Source organism: Centruroides sculpturatus, unplaced genomic scaffold (genome assembly GCF_000671375.1).
Source record: "Centruroides sculpturatus isolate CEXI.00-Female unplaced genomic scaffold, Cexi_2.0 scaffold848, whole genome shotgun sequence".
Classification (NCBI taxonomy): Eukaryota; Metazoa; Arthropoda; class Arachnida; order Scorpiones; family Buthidae; genus Centruroides; species Centruroides sculpturatus.
Window position 1 is genome coordinate 344751 of NW_019385079.1, and position 13119 is coordinate 357869.

Here is a 13119-nt window from a genome sequence, read left to right on the forward strand (position 1 = left end):
TGTCAACCAGTGTTTTTCATCCCTTGTGAACTAGTGTAAATTGGGTCAAAAAGATACAATATCGTTTTGATTCTATAGTCAACTGTCTTTTTTGTTGGGATGCATTCAAAAAACAGTTTTTTTATTTGATTTGCTATTTTTACAACTTGTTCAATAATGTGAAAGTAATAGCGATACACTTTGGGCTATATTTTATTTTTTTAAATAAAATATATCCCAAAGTGTATCGAATCTCTACTATTTGTAAATATTTATGTAAAAATGCAATAATATACAAAGAAAATAATATAAAAACTAAATCATTGAAAGCTTGAAACTGAATTTACAGTATTGTAATTAGCCTAAGATAGATACAGACAAATAGTCTAATAACAATTATTAATGCGTGAAATACGGAAGTTTTTCTATCTTTAGCCGGTATCATGTGAATCTTATTGAATGACCTATTTACACTATTATTTCACACTTCATATACGAACAATTTCACTTTTAAATTACTTACTTCCAACTTTCACAAAAAAAAAAAAAAAAATCTAATGCTTAACTATAAAATATAAACTATATATTTTACTTTATAGGGAAATTTTGTATGCTAAATTTCTTCCTAACTTGTCGAATTGCGTGATATTACACTAACTAAAACTTTGATAGATCGATTATTTTGAATTGCTCTATGTATCGAGACACAAAGTTTAACCTACTCGTTTAGTTGTGATATAATTTATGACGTCTTTTTTTAGACTGTGACTTTTTTTTTATAGATAGAACGGGTGGGTAGCGATACAAAGATTTACATTCACGGTATAATAGCGCTTAGATGTTTCGTGCGTCAGAAAGGTAGATATTACGTAACTCCACTCAGCTTTTAGGAAACGTCATTTTGGTATGCCAGCATCCTAACCGTTCAAGGGTAAGCTATATTTGTGACAAACGCCTTCTGCATTCAAATCGAGGAAAAGTGCAGACATGTTCAGAAGAAGGCCTTTTCGTGGTGTGAGTTTTTCAATATATTTCATTTTTATGCTTTACTTTTCCATCTGTACGCATTTAATGACGTCTCTTTCATCTTAATTCTATATTAAAGACTGATTAATATTTATATAATAATAAATTAATATTCGGGAAAGGCGTTTAGCTTAGATTAAGCAAAGAATCCCTGCCAAAAGTTGATTGAATTATAACTTAAAATGAAAATTTTAATTTTATACTTTAATAAAGTTTATGATATATAATTTATTAACTTTATCTCTTAATAATAAGGAATAAATGTATAAATATAATGAGTATAAATTAATGAATAAATATATAACTTATTAACCATATTTTCTTATTAATAAATAAATAAATAAATAAATATTGGCTTGTAATTCCTGATTTTTTAAACCAAATTCTATTTTTAACTTTCTGTGTTTATTTACGTATGAACTTCGAAAACTAAACATCACCTAAAAGAGTAAAGATACGAATATTTTAATGTTTGAAATTCTAATATTTCTCCTTTAGTTTATATTTTTTATTTCGAAATAATGTATATGTTTCAAGCAATAAATTATTTTTTAACTTAATATTGGTAATTATACACGAATTAGATGCGATGACTCATAGGTGTAGTGTATTTTGTACGCGTACTTACTTTCTCGATTAGTTCAGCTAATTTGTATTTTTATCGTCATTGCACGCCAGAAAATAATTTTTTTTTTTAAATTAAAATAGTCTATATTGCATAAATATAGTAACTATACAGAAGAGCATTATATTAAACACCCTTATTGTATATTACTAGAATTATTTAGCGCCGGTTGTATCGATTATTTGATTTATATGTAACGTTTTTTTTACTGTAAATTACTACAATAGAAACAACAATATGGAGGGCAAACATAACACAGGTCAAAGCTCTTTCTGAAAATAAGCAAGAGGATGGCAAAATCAATATAGTCCTGTAAATAGTTTTATATATTTTTAACTAGTTCCGTCATGTTTTAAAAGTATGTGTATCATCATCATATTACTAAAACGGCAAGCCTGCAATGGTTGGAAAAGATTGACGTCATTACAATTTTTACCTAAAAAAATTGACGTTTAGTTGACGTAAAGATATATAATGTCTCGACAGTCGAGCGTACTTAGCATTTTTCATGAAACAAATTAGGTTAATCTATAATGATATTATTTGAATTATAATAAAGTAACTAAAGAATTATTATTATAGACTTATAATAAATTAATATTATTCACGGATGATGAACGGATTAATCGACGATAACTATTTCTTCATTTATACTTAAACATTAATCGTTGCTTTAAATAAATATTATAATATGCCCTCGATTTTCCGGATCTTAATGAGTGGATATCAGATTTAACTACCTTTTTCTGGCTTTTTTGTATTTTTATTGAGTTTTTTTTTTTCATTTCCGCATTAATTTGGCAAACATTGGTGAATAACTATGAATTTTTCCTATGCACTTAAAATTAATTTTAAGCTATTTTTAATTAAAGCACTTAGAAAGATAAACTTAAGTATTTCAAATACTATTTTTTAAATATTTATATTAATTATTCTACAATTTGAATCCAGTTAATAAGGTTCAATTGTGTTCATAAAATATAAAAAAGCACTATCTGTAAGAATTGCAACAAAGATATATCCGTAATAATCTACATACACTGTTACCGCTAAAGCTCGAAAGTCGTTAATGTGTACATTACCTAGCTAATCTGCAGATTAACTAGGGTAATCCGTTAAAGTTGTGAAAACTGTTCCATTTCTCAAATTACCTAGATAATGTGCAGCGTATCTAGGTAATCCGCACATTACCTACTAGGCACTCGGTAAAGTGAAAATAAGATCTTTCCCACAAATAGGTGTGCTTGTCGCAAAAACCAATTGCTATGAAATTCAAAGTGTCACCAATCTTTAGACTGCACTAATAAGTAAGCACAATTGGATAATGTTACCTATGGTGAGTAAAATGGCGGCTTGTCTCTGATTCCAGCAAAGAGAAGAAAGGAAACAGTGGGGACGCACGTTCAAATCTAACCTAACCTATTGTAATAATTCGGTTCGTAATAATTATGGTAATTTATTAGAATAGGTTAGGTTAGAACGTGCGTCCCCACTGTTTCTTTTCTTCTGTTTGCTGGAATCAAAGACGAGCCGCCATTTTACTCACCATAGGTAACATTAACTGCACAATTATATCACGCGATCATCAGAAAAAGTATGACTTTATTATTTTTTGTCTCCAGTCCAAAAGTAGGGTATCGTTGAAGTCGTCTCGGACCCCTCAGTTCAGAAGATACTCAAAGTCCGAAATTCCATAGGTGGTTATCTATATAATAATTTCCCTAATTGTATTAATATTTTAAACCGTTTGATTTTTTTGTATGATTTTTAATTGGTTGATGATTGATTCTATCAATTAATTTGTCGATTGTTTGATTGTATTAACTTGATTCTTTAGATATCGAAAATTAAATAAAGAACATTATGTTAATTTAAGCGTACAGAAACGTTGCTGTTGTTCCAGAAAAGATCTTATTTTCACTTTACCGATTGCCTAGTAGGTAATTTGCAGATTACCTAGATAATCTGCACATTACCTAGGTAATTTGAGAAATAGAGCAATTTTAGCAACTTTAACAGATCACCCTAGTTAATCTGCAGATTAGCTAGGTAATATACACATTAACTTTCGAGCTTTAGCGGTAACATATACAAGAATCCCTTAGATGTTTTTAGAAAATATGTTTTATATAAGATTATATGAAGGAGTATTTTTCAATCTTCATGGGTTGTCATACCCTCCCGAACTTCCTCCCGAAAGAAACTCTGATTATTGTAATATTATAATCGCTTTCAACTAATAAACAAAATTTCTTTTATTAGTTGAAATCGTTGATTCGTTTATTATTTGAATATTCATATAAAAATTAGAAATAATCGTTAATAAAAGAGAGAAATTTTTAAAAAATTAAATTTTTGTTTTGATAATTTTTTAATTTTGCATTTGACTTTAATAGTTTAAGCTACACAAGAAAACTGCTAAATTAAATTCGTTTATTTAATTTATTATAAAGCAAACTATTAATCTGTTAAGTTTATATACAACAGCTTATTTTAAAATTGCAATTTAATATAGAATCATCAATTATTTATTGTGGCATCGTCACAATAAGTAATTGATGATTCTATATTATAGCCGGGCTACAATTTTAATCATATTTGTAATTTATTTAATTTAAAATATATGCTCTCCACCTCAAATTAGCGGCTTGCCCCTGTACATCATACTTTCCTGCTAGCAATAGAGTCGTGCCGGTCATCTATTTAACACCTTTCAGAGGAAAATTTTAGAATTGAAATGCTGTTTGAATGCTGTTTATGAGATTGTTTTTCTGTCATGATTCGTTGAAACTCTTTTTATATATTATTCTAACGTACTGCTTACATATAGGGGAGACCGGGGCAAGATCGGCATGTTAAGCTTTACTTAAATTTTGTGTAATAAATATTGCTGTAAATTGAAAAAAAAGCTTTGCATATTGTCTATTGGAATGTTACCTTACTATAGAACTGGTTAAAATCAGTTTGGAAATAAAAATAATTAAAATAATTACAACTTTACAAGAAGAGAGAAATTGACGAAGTTGCCCCGGGTATAGGGGCAAGATCGGCAACTTCTCTCTTTTTGTAAAGTTGTAATTATTTTAATTATTTTTATTAAAGTTGCCCCTGGTATAGGGGCAACAGTAATGGGGCAAGATAGGCACGTATATAAAATTATGTTATTAACAATGTATAAGTTGGAATTCACTATTAAAACAAAGAAATACAAATCCAACACCCATTTAATATTATTACAACGAAATGCAAGTTCAAAGACATATATACATGAATAACAAATGCAAACATGTTTTCATTTATCATCTGTTTGATTTTTATCCTTTGCTTCTAATGTGGCTTTATGTTGCCGATCTTACCCCGCTAGTCATGATTTCGAAACATTAAGTACAACCCTGAGAACAGAATGCCAAGCCACGATCTGGCCACGTGAATAAGTTGAAGTTACATCCTTCTAACAGGAAAAGTAACTTTCGTTATCATGGAATTATAACAAAACCTGCCAATTCAATATAAATGGAAAAAAAATATTATATGGAATTCAACGAAAATGAAAATTTGCTTGATAATTCAACTACGCTTGTTGGAGAACAATAAAAACACTACACTCAACAAGCCAACAATAAAACTCAACTGCCTAACCTATAACCAAAGTCTCCTTTTAATTTGTTTTTTAAAAAAAGCGCTTGACAAACTTGCCCCGCATGCCGAAGTTGCCCGGTCTCCCCTACAGAATAATATATTACTATACACAAGTAAAATGCTAATTTACGCAACTCGTTGCTGGATTAGAGTTGCGTAACTTTCCTGACAAAACACTTAAAATTGCTTGTGGCGCCATCTGTTATAAAAAGTCTTTTAAATAAAATATCGTATTTGTTAATTATTATAAAATGGCAAAAAATTTAATTTTGAGGGTAGAGATGAGTTTTATAATAAAAATTGTACATGCTAATAATTAGTCTTCATTAAATCCGGTCTTATTCGAGATATGACACACGACCTCGTCTCTCCATTTCCTCGACTTTTAACTATCAAAATTTAATAATATCAATCCCCTAATCTCCTTGCCAAATTTCAGAAACTTTCGACAAAATGCACAGGCATTATTAAAGCTTCAAAGTGGATGAACAAAATCATGTTCCCCATACATACGAACATTCATACATACAGAGAAACCTGCAAATTTTTTTGCATTTTTCGACGTTTCTAGGTGCTCCGAGTCCAAAAATGTAAAAATCTTGTGGAGTTATTTTTTGATTGATCGCCATACTTTCCCTCTGTTATATGAAACAGCCGGAAAAGTAAAAATATAGCTTTATGTAATTTGCTTTGGAATCCACATTATATTTATAACAGCCATAATGAAATTTCCTTTGTAAATTTAAGAACAAATCTATATCTAAATAAAAACTTAAATGCCATTTAAGTTTAAAAGCCACGTGCAAGAACCTTCTCTAATTAACAATCTTAATAATTATTCTCAATGGTCAAAAATAAATAAGTAAAATTAGGAAAAACTATTGATTAGAGATAAATATTAAGAGATTACACTCAATACTAATTAAATGGAAAAAACAAATAATATAGCCTGTTCTATTGATACAATATGGAGCTTCGATAAATACCTTTAAAAAGTTTTTAAATTTATCATATTAACCCATTAAAATTAAACACAGTAAGAGCAAATTATTCATTTATTAAACAAAATTATTTCTCCTTCCTATATGAAATACATGTTTGGCAAATTGTATAATTAGTTTACCAAATTTCAAATTTTTATTTACTTAGAAATGCTCAAAACTTCTTAAAGATTTTCTTTTTCATGGTTACAATTCTTTCTATCATTTCTAGAATTATAAATTTGAAGGTTTTCAAGTTCTTCTTCTTACTACATCATTGGTATTTTTAACATTGACTCTTAATAATGACAATAAACAACCATTTCCTAAATATATAGAAAAAACTTAATCAAGTTTTAATTATCAAAGGAGTAAACATAATCTGAATTAATGCATGTAAGATTTGGAATAAATTCTACCCCACTAAAATTTTAATATACTTTAATATACACACATACGTTGATTAATATCTATTAATTACTGTATTATTCAGGATAAATTTGTTAAATCTCATTTTTAAGATTTAATTTGTAGGCTTTCTAATAAAATTTTATACANTAAAAACATATATATATATGTTTTTAAAAAACATATATATATATATGTTTTTTAAAAACATATATATATATGTTTTTATTTGTCCACTTTTATACCATTTATCACCAATAAAATTTTAAATTATGTATGTTTTAAAAAAAATCTAATTTTTTAAATGTTATTTCTAGGCGCCTCGTAGAAATTTGTCTCCATTAATAGTTCCTATCTGTGACGACTTTCCGTTCCTACCACCTAGATCCTTATCTCCATTGAAATCTTCTAGATGGATAGGTGATCCTTTGCCTCCGTCTTGTACTCCCGATGAATTAACTAGGATCCTAGTGGCACCTTCGGGTGGCCATTACGAAATGCCAAATACATCTTACGATGAAGTATATCCGAATATAATCTTGGGTGACGAGTGAGTATATTTAGGATTTTTCAATAATTTACAATACAACCGTTAATAAGGTCTCGGATATTTTCAATCGTCTGACTCAAAGCTAATTATAGCTGACCCACTGTGAATAACTATTTTATGAGGTGTTTTACTACTTTTTTTTGTTATTGTTGTTATTCTGAACTGCAACATCAATAGAATTGTGCCAAGTTCTTCAAAAATTTAACTTGGAGGCATTCCAAAAATTTCACAAATTTAGCTAATCTTTTTTTCCGTCTTTAACCTTTAATCATAACAATAATAAAGTCGATAAAAAATAATGTTACTTAAAGTGCCAATATTATCATATTGTAGTGACATGAATACAACTGATAAAAATGTTAATATGATGCACCATAGAAGAAAAGCATTAAAATCACTCCAAGGTCGTGAAAGTAAACTTCTGATCTTTTTTTTTTATTACTCAGTTATGAGCAATTTTAGCCCATACATGAAAGGTTAAAGACTAATGAAGTGTTGAAGTGATTGAGGGTAATGTCATTTAGCTATAAGTACCTAAAAGTAGTAGTAAAATTTAAATAAGTAATAAAATGTTTGGGAAAAAATTATGGTAATAAAATTATGTTTAAAAAGGTTATTTAAACAGCAATTTGTGAAATAAAGGTGGTTTGACATGCATTTTTTTGGACTAATTAATTCTTATAGGAGTCAGTGAATTATTAGACATGATATTCCCCAAATTGCAAAAGAAATTAAAAAAAAAAAAATTATGTTAAAAATCTTAACGAGAACACAAATCAATAAGGAAATAAAATCCAATCTCAAATGTAGCAAATAATTAATTTTTAAGTGTTTTTCGTGGATTAAGTAAAACATATATTATTGGAATGTCTAAAATTAGCTCAGATATAAATATATAAAATGTATCAATTTTAGTTATTGTTAATTAATAATTTTGGTATATTTTTTACTTTTATCTTTCATATTTTGTATTATCCATTTTGGCATTCGAATAAAATGTTATTATCTTTTGCAGTTTTAATTCATATTGTCCCTTGAAATAACAAATAACATCATTAATGAGATTTCAATTTCTCGTTTCTTCTATACCTTTTTGTTTTATTGTATGATAAATATTGTCAACCAGTGTTTTTCATCCCTTGTGAACTAGTGTAAATTGGGTCAAAAAGATACAATATCGTTTTGATTCTATAGTCAACTGTCTTTTTTGTTGGGATGCATTCAAAAAACAGTTTTTTTATTTGATTTGCTATTTTTACAACTTGTTCAATAATGTGAAAGTAATAGCGATACACTTTGGGCTATATTTTATTTTTTTAAATAAAATATATCCCAAAGTGTATCGAATCTCTACTATTTGTAAATATTTATGTAAAAATGCAATAATATACAAAGAAAATAATATAAAAACTAAATCATTGAAAGCTTGAAACTGAATTTACAGTATTGTAATTAGCCTATACTTCTCTCGGTTTGCATCAACGCTTACATTTTCTGAGTTTGATTAAAATAAATCTATTCTCATTAATATTTTCCATGTTATTACAATTAATTAACATATATACTAATAATACTAGGATTCTTTCTTTATATGAAGTAATGAAAACACGTATAAAGCATTTTCAAAATTTTCATTGACAGTTAGAAATAAGAAATTTAAAATTTTGAAGCAAATTTTTATTATATTAATGATAACTTAAAAACTAATTTAAACAATTAAATTAAATTGGGCTTTTTTGCAAACTTTTCCTAAGAGTAATAGCCAAGTTTCAAAGTTAGATTCTGAATTATTTGAGCTAATTCACATTATAATTCATCTACATAAAATTTAAAAACTGTATATATGAGAGTAATAAAAAAATCAGAAATTTCTCAAAATGTTCTACCATTGTTTTTCAATTATTACTAATAAGGTAAATAAATACAAGTAAACAACTTAACTAGCTATGGTTAAGTATTTAAAGACAGAGAGACCGAAATCCCAATGTGTAGATAGAAATAAAGCGAAACTAATGTAAATATAGACAATCTATACTTACCTTATTTTCTCCTTGGAGCTTTAACATTGTCTTTTCCTGTTATCGAAGTTAAGTCTACTTATTCTTGTTAAATGATGTAATTTTACTAGATTGAGAAACCCAGATATCTTTCTTTTTGTTTGTTTTTTTGAAATTTTTCCAAGTACGAAGAAAATACAATTGTTTTACATTCACTCCAGTTTCACAAATAATGATCACATCAGCACACGATTAATTATATAAATATAAAACAATTTAATTTATAATGTTCTAATTTTAAATCATATTTTTAATTTATTTAATTAATTAGTTTATTCAAATTAGTAGTGGCATACCCCTGTACATCACACTTTTCCTTTAACAATAGAGTCGTGCCAGTCATCTAACACCTTTCAAGGGAAAATGTTTGAATTGAAATAACATGACTTGCGGTTTGCATCTGAAGTTTGTATATAATTAACCGGGGCCTTCTGTCCCTATGGTGTCCATATCTCGTCTCGTCTTTCATGTAATTCCTTTCTCAAAATTAAGGAAAGACAGACGGACTGACGACTGTGGAAATTTATAGGTTTATAATTGCAGCCCAATTAATGAATTATTGGACAAAACATGTCGTTAGTTGTCAATTTAGGAAAGTTTTTCTCCTTTCTTTATACATAGAATTCTCCAATTGTTAATTTATTGTTTCAACTAATACTGTGAAAAGTATTTCACACAATTTTAACCGGTCACTAGGGGTAACTTTGTGACATAATCCGTTTTGCTGCATAAATCCGTATATTACTATATGGCGATTGCTAGTAAGAAAAAAAAAGGAGAATAAAATTATTCATTAAAAATACTAACTTTTATTAATTATCACAAAACAAACAATGATTTCGTGGAACTCACCGAAAACTCACCAGACCCGCTCGAATGCCTCGAAATCTTTCTTTACATAACTTTTGGTTACGACACAGACTCCATGGACCGCAGTTTATTAAAAAGTTTTTAAACAATAACATTTTGTAGACATAAATATAGATGATTCTAGATACTTTGGCATAAACCTTCGCCTTTATTTTCAGTAATTTTTCTTTTTTATATTAGTTTATATTATTAATAACCTCTGTTCTGTAATGTAAGGCATTTCTAAGTTGCAAAATGTTCGCAACATTTAATTTAAATACGAATAATGAAGTAGCATTATACTTGAGAGTAAATATTATTTTCTGGATAATCAGTCAGACAATACAGGTTTACGACATCGCCAATCTTTTATAAGAAAATATTACCCCAAAAAAATCTCCCTAAAGAAAAATATCTGAAGGCAACACTGTATATGGGGCCGCCCAATTCAAATTCGTCTGGGCCCTATGAAGCTATAACGTGCCACTGATTCCTCCCTCTACTTCTCGCGAGTAAATTTTTAGTTTGCTCGCGAATAGAGAAAATATTTATCAAATAATGCATTTACTTTTTAAACTTTTTAAAAATTGTCCCTATTTATTTATTTATTTCTATAAAACTAAAACAATTACATATATAGAATAATTTATGTATTCTTAGGCAAACCGCCATGTCTATACCGACATTACGAAGAATTGGTGTCACTCACGTATTAAATGCGGCACAAGGAAAGAATCGAAATTTATATTTCGTCAATACATCTTCCTCTTATTATTATGATTCTGGAATAAAGTTTCTTGGTATAGAAGCTATGGACAGTGCAAGTTTTCCTCTCTACCTCTATTTCCAACGAGCAGCTGATTTTATAGAGGAAGCATTGGGATCTGGAGGTAGTATAAACATTTTAAATATTAATTTTTTTTTATATTTCAATGATTTAATTTTTAAAATTTTATAAATTATAGGGAAGGTATACGTTCATTGCAGAGCCGGAATAAGTAGATCTGCGGCTTTAGTCATAGCATTTTTGATGATAAAACGTAACATGCCAGCTCAAGAAGCTGTTAGAAGGGTAAGAGCTCACAGAAAGATAATTCCCAATGATGGATTTTTAAGACAGATCTGTGACTTAAATGAAAAATTATCTATGGAAAGAAATAATTTCAGATCCTCACGTGGAATACCCTGAAATATAAGCTTAAAAAATTTTAAAGTTTTATAGATTTCATTGAGAATACATTTCGAGCTTTAATATTATTTTTAAAAAAATATTCATTATTCTACATTAATCTGTAAATAATATTGAACAATTCTCTATTCAAAACTCTAAAAATTTTTAAAAATTGGAATGTTTAATTATTTATTTATTTATTGTCATTTAAATCGTAAACTGCTGAGCAGTTTAATAATTTCTTAATGAAGATTAAAGTTTTAAAAAGCTTCATTTTACATTATTTTATTAAAACAATTAATTTCATGGCAAAAAAATGGAAAAAGTTTATTATTTTATAATATTTTAAAAATTTATTTAAATTATAAATTTTAATAAGCTTATTAGTGTAAAATGATTTGATTTGTATATTCAGCCAAGAAAATGAGAAATGTAGATTCTATGAAAGAAACATCATTTAATAAAAGCAATAAAGTTTTTGATGTAAATTTATATGCTTAATTTTTTTCCACTTATTAATTTACGACTATTGAAACTGTTTAAAAAGCTTTATAAAAGATTTTTCTTCGAAATAAATAAAAATTATATACATGAAAATCTCTCTTGCGGTCTGTTTATGTATTAAAACGCTTGACGACAGCTATCATATGATTAAAAGACTCCAATATTATAATTTTAGGTATTATAGCTTGTCAAATCTCAAAATATTTTTCTAAAACTGAAAAATTTACCATTTGCAAAACATTATCAATGTACATGCAACGTAAATTAATTTATACGTGATCTAAACTATTTTTTTCCGCTGTTCTTAATGTAATAAAATAAATGTTTAGTTTCATGTAAATAGCAAATTTACTACTTTGATAGGATTTGTCGGTTTTTAAAACCGTGATTTTTTGAAGAAATTTATATAATTTGAAAACCGGGTTTTCCCAACTAAAAGAAAATAGATTTTTGAACCTACGCTTAAAAATTAATTAATTATTTGATTAAAAACATCAACATTTTGACACAAAATCGTCTCTGGCATAAAACGCGAATATTGTTAAATACTAAGTTTCGTAAAACTAACCACAAAAACAAAAAAAAAAAATATTCCCTACCCCTAAAAAGCGTCCAATTCTTCCTATAATAGGTAGAAATCTTGCAACAACGGAAAAACAATAGAAAAATTTGTACACTTAAAAGAATGTGTTGTTTTAAATTTGAATGACATCGGTGCTTCTCACACGTGGAATGAAGCAGAGTATTGTAAAATTGTACAGCTCCTTAAAGTTTAAAGACCAATACTTTTAACAGCTGATGCCTTAGAACGACAAAATGTGCATCTTGTCGTCTTATTTATTAACAAGTGAAGGTGTATTTGAATTTCTATTATGTGAATTTAAAAATTTCAAAACTAAATTTAGTTCCAAGTTGTTACATGCTGTAGAGGTACGAATTCAAGAGAGAAGACAAACGGAATTAGTAACACTTCTCCTTTATTTACAAAATCCACAGAACGTTTGGATAAAGTCGTCTAGCGTATTTTTTCCACTAGCTGCAAAATCTGATATCATTCAATCATCTGGACAACTATTATCGAGAGTGTATCCAAATTAATCTATAGAAAATGACTGCGATGATGAAAAAGTGGCGAATAAGAAAATCAAGTCATAGCTTTAAAAAAATGTTATGGAAAAATCGATACATAAATATCTTTCAAGAACCTGAAGAAGTGACTTCGTCCAGCCCTAAGACACTAAAAAAGGAGTTTTTATTATTATTAGAGGGTACAAACACAAGAACGAAAACTTTAGATTTATTATTTAATGCTTAAGCCCAGCTCAGTAGCG

At 27.9% G+C, this 13119-nt stretch overlaps 1 protein-coding gene across 1 annotated transcript; it reads left to right on the forward strand.

Annotated features, from left to right (window-relative positions):
• The first annotated feature begins 839 nt into the window (after positions 1 to 839).
• LOC111634342 (dual specificity protein phosphatase 3-like) lies at positions 840 to 11772 on the forward strand. The gene is made up of 4 exons (XM_023379098.1): positions 840 to 993; positions 6975 to 7207; positions 10774 to 11003; positions 11079 to 11772. The coding sequence occupies exons 1-4, from the start codon at positions 967 to 969 to the stop codon at positions 11300 to 11302; spliced, it is 714 nt and encodes a 237-aa protein (XP_023234866.1). The 5' UTR covers positions 840 to 966; the 3' UTR covers positions 11303 to 11772.
• The last annotated feature ends 1347 nt before the right edge of the window (positions 11773 to 13119 follow it).

Excerpts from the sequence above, each read along its gene's own strand:
- LOC111634342 (XM_023379098.1), top strand. The coding sequence starts at position 967 with ATGTTCAGAAGAAGGCCTTTTCGTGGT. Across the intron at positions 7,208-10,773 it reads AATATAATCTTGGGTGACGA|GCAAACCGCCATGTCTATAC; the intron begins GTGAGTATATTT and ends ATGTATTCTTAG. Across the intron at positions 11,004-11,078 it reads GGAAGCATTGGGATCTGGAG|GGAAGGTATACGTTCATTGC; the intron begins GTAGTATAAACA and ends TATAAATTATAG.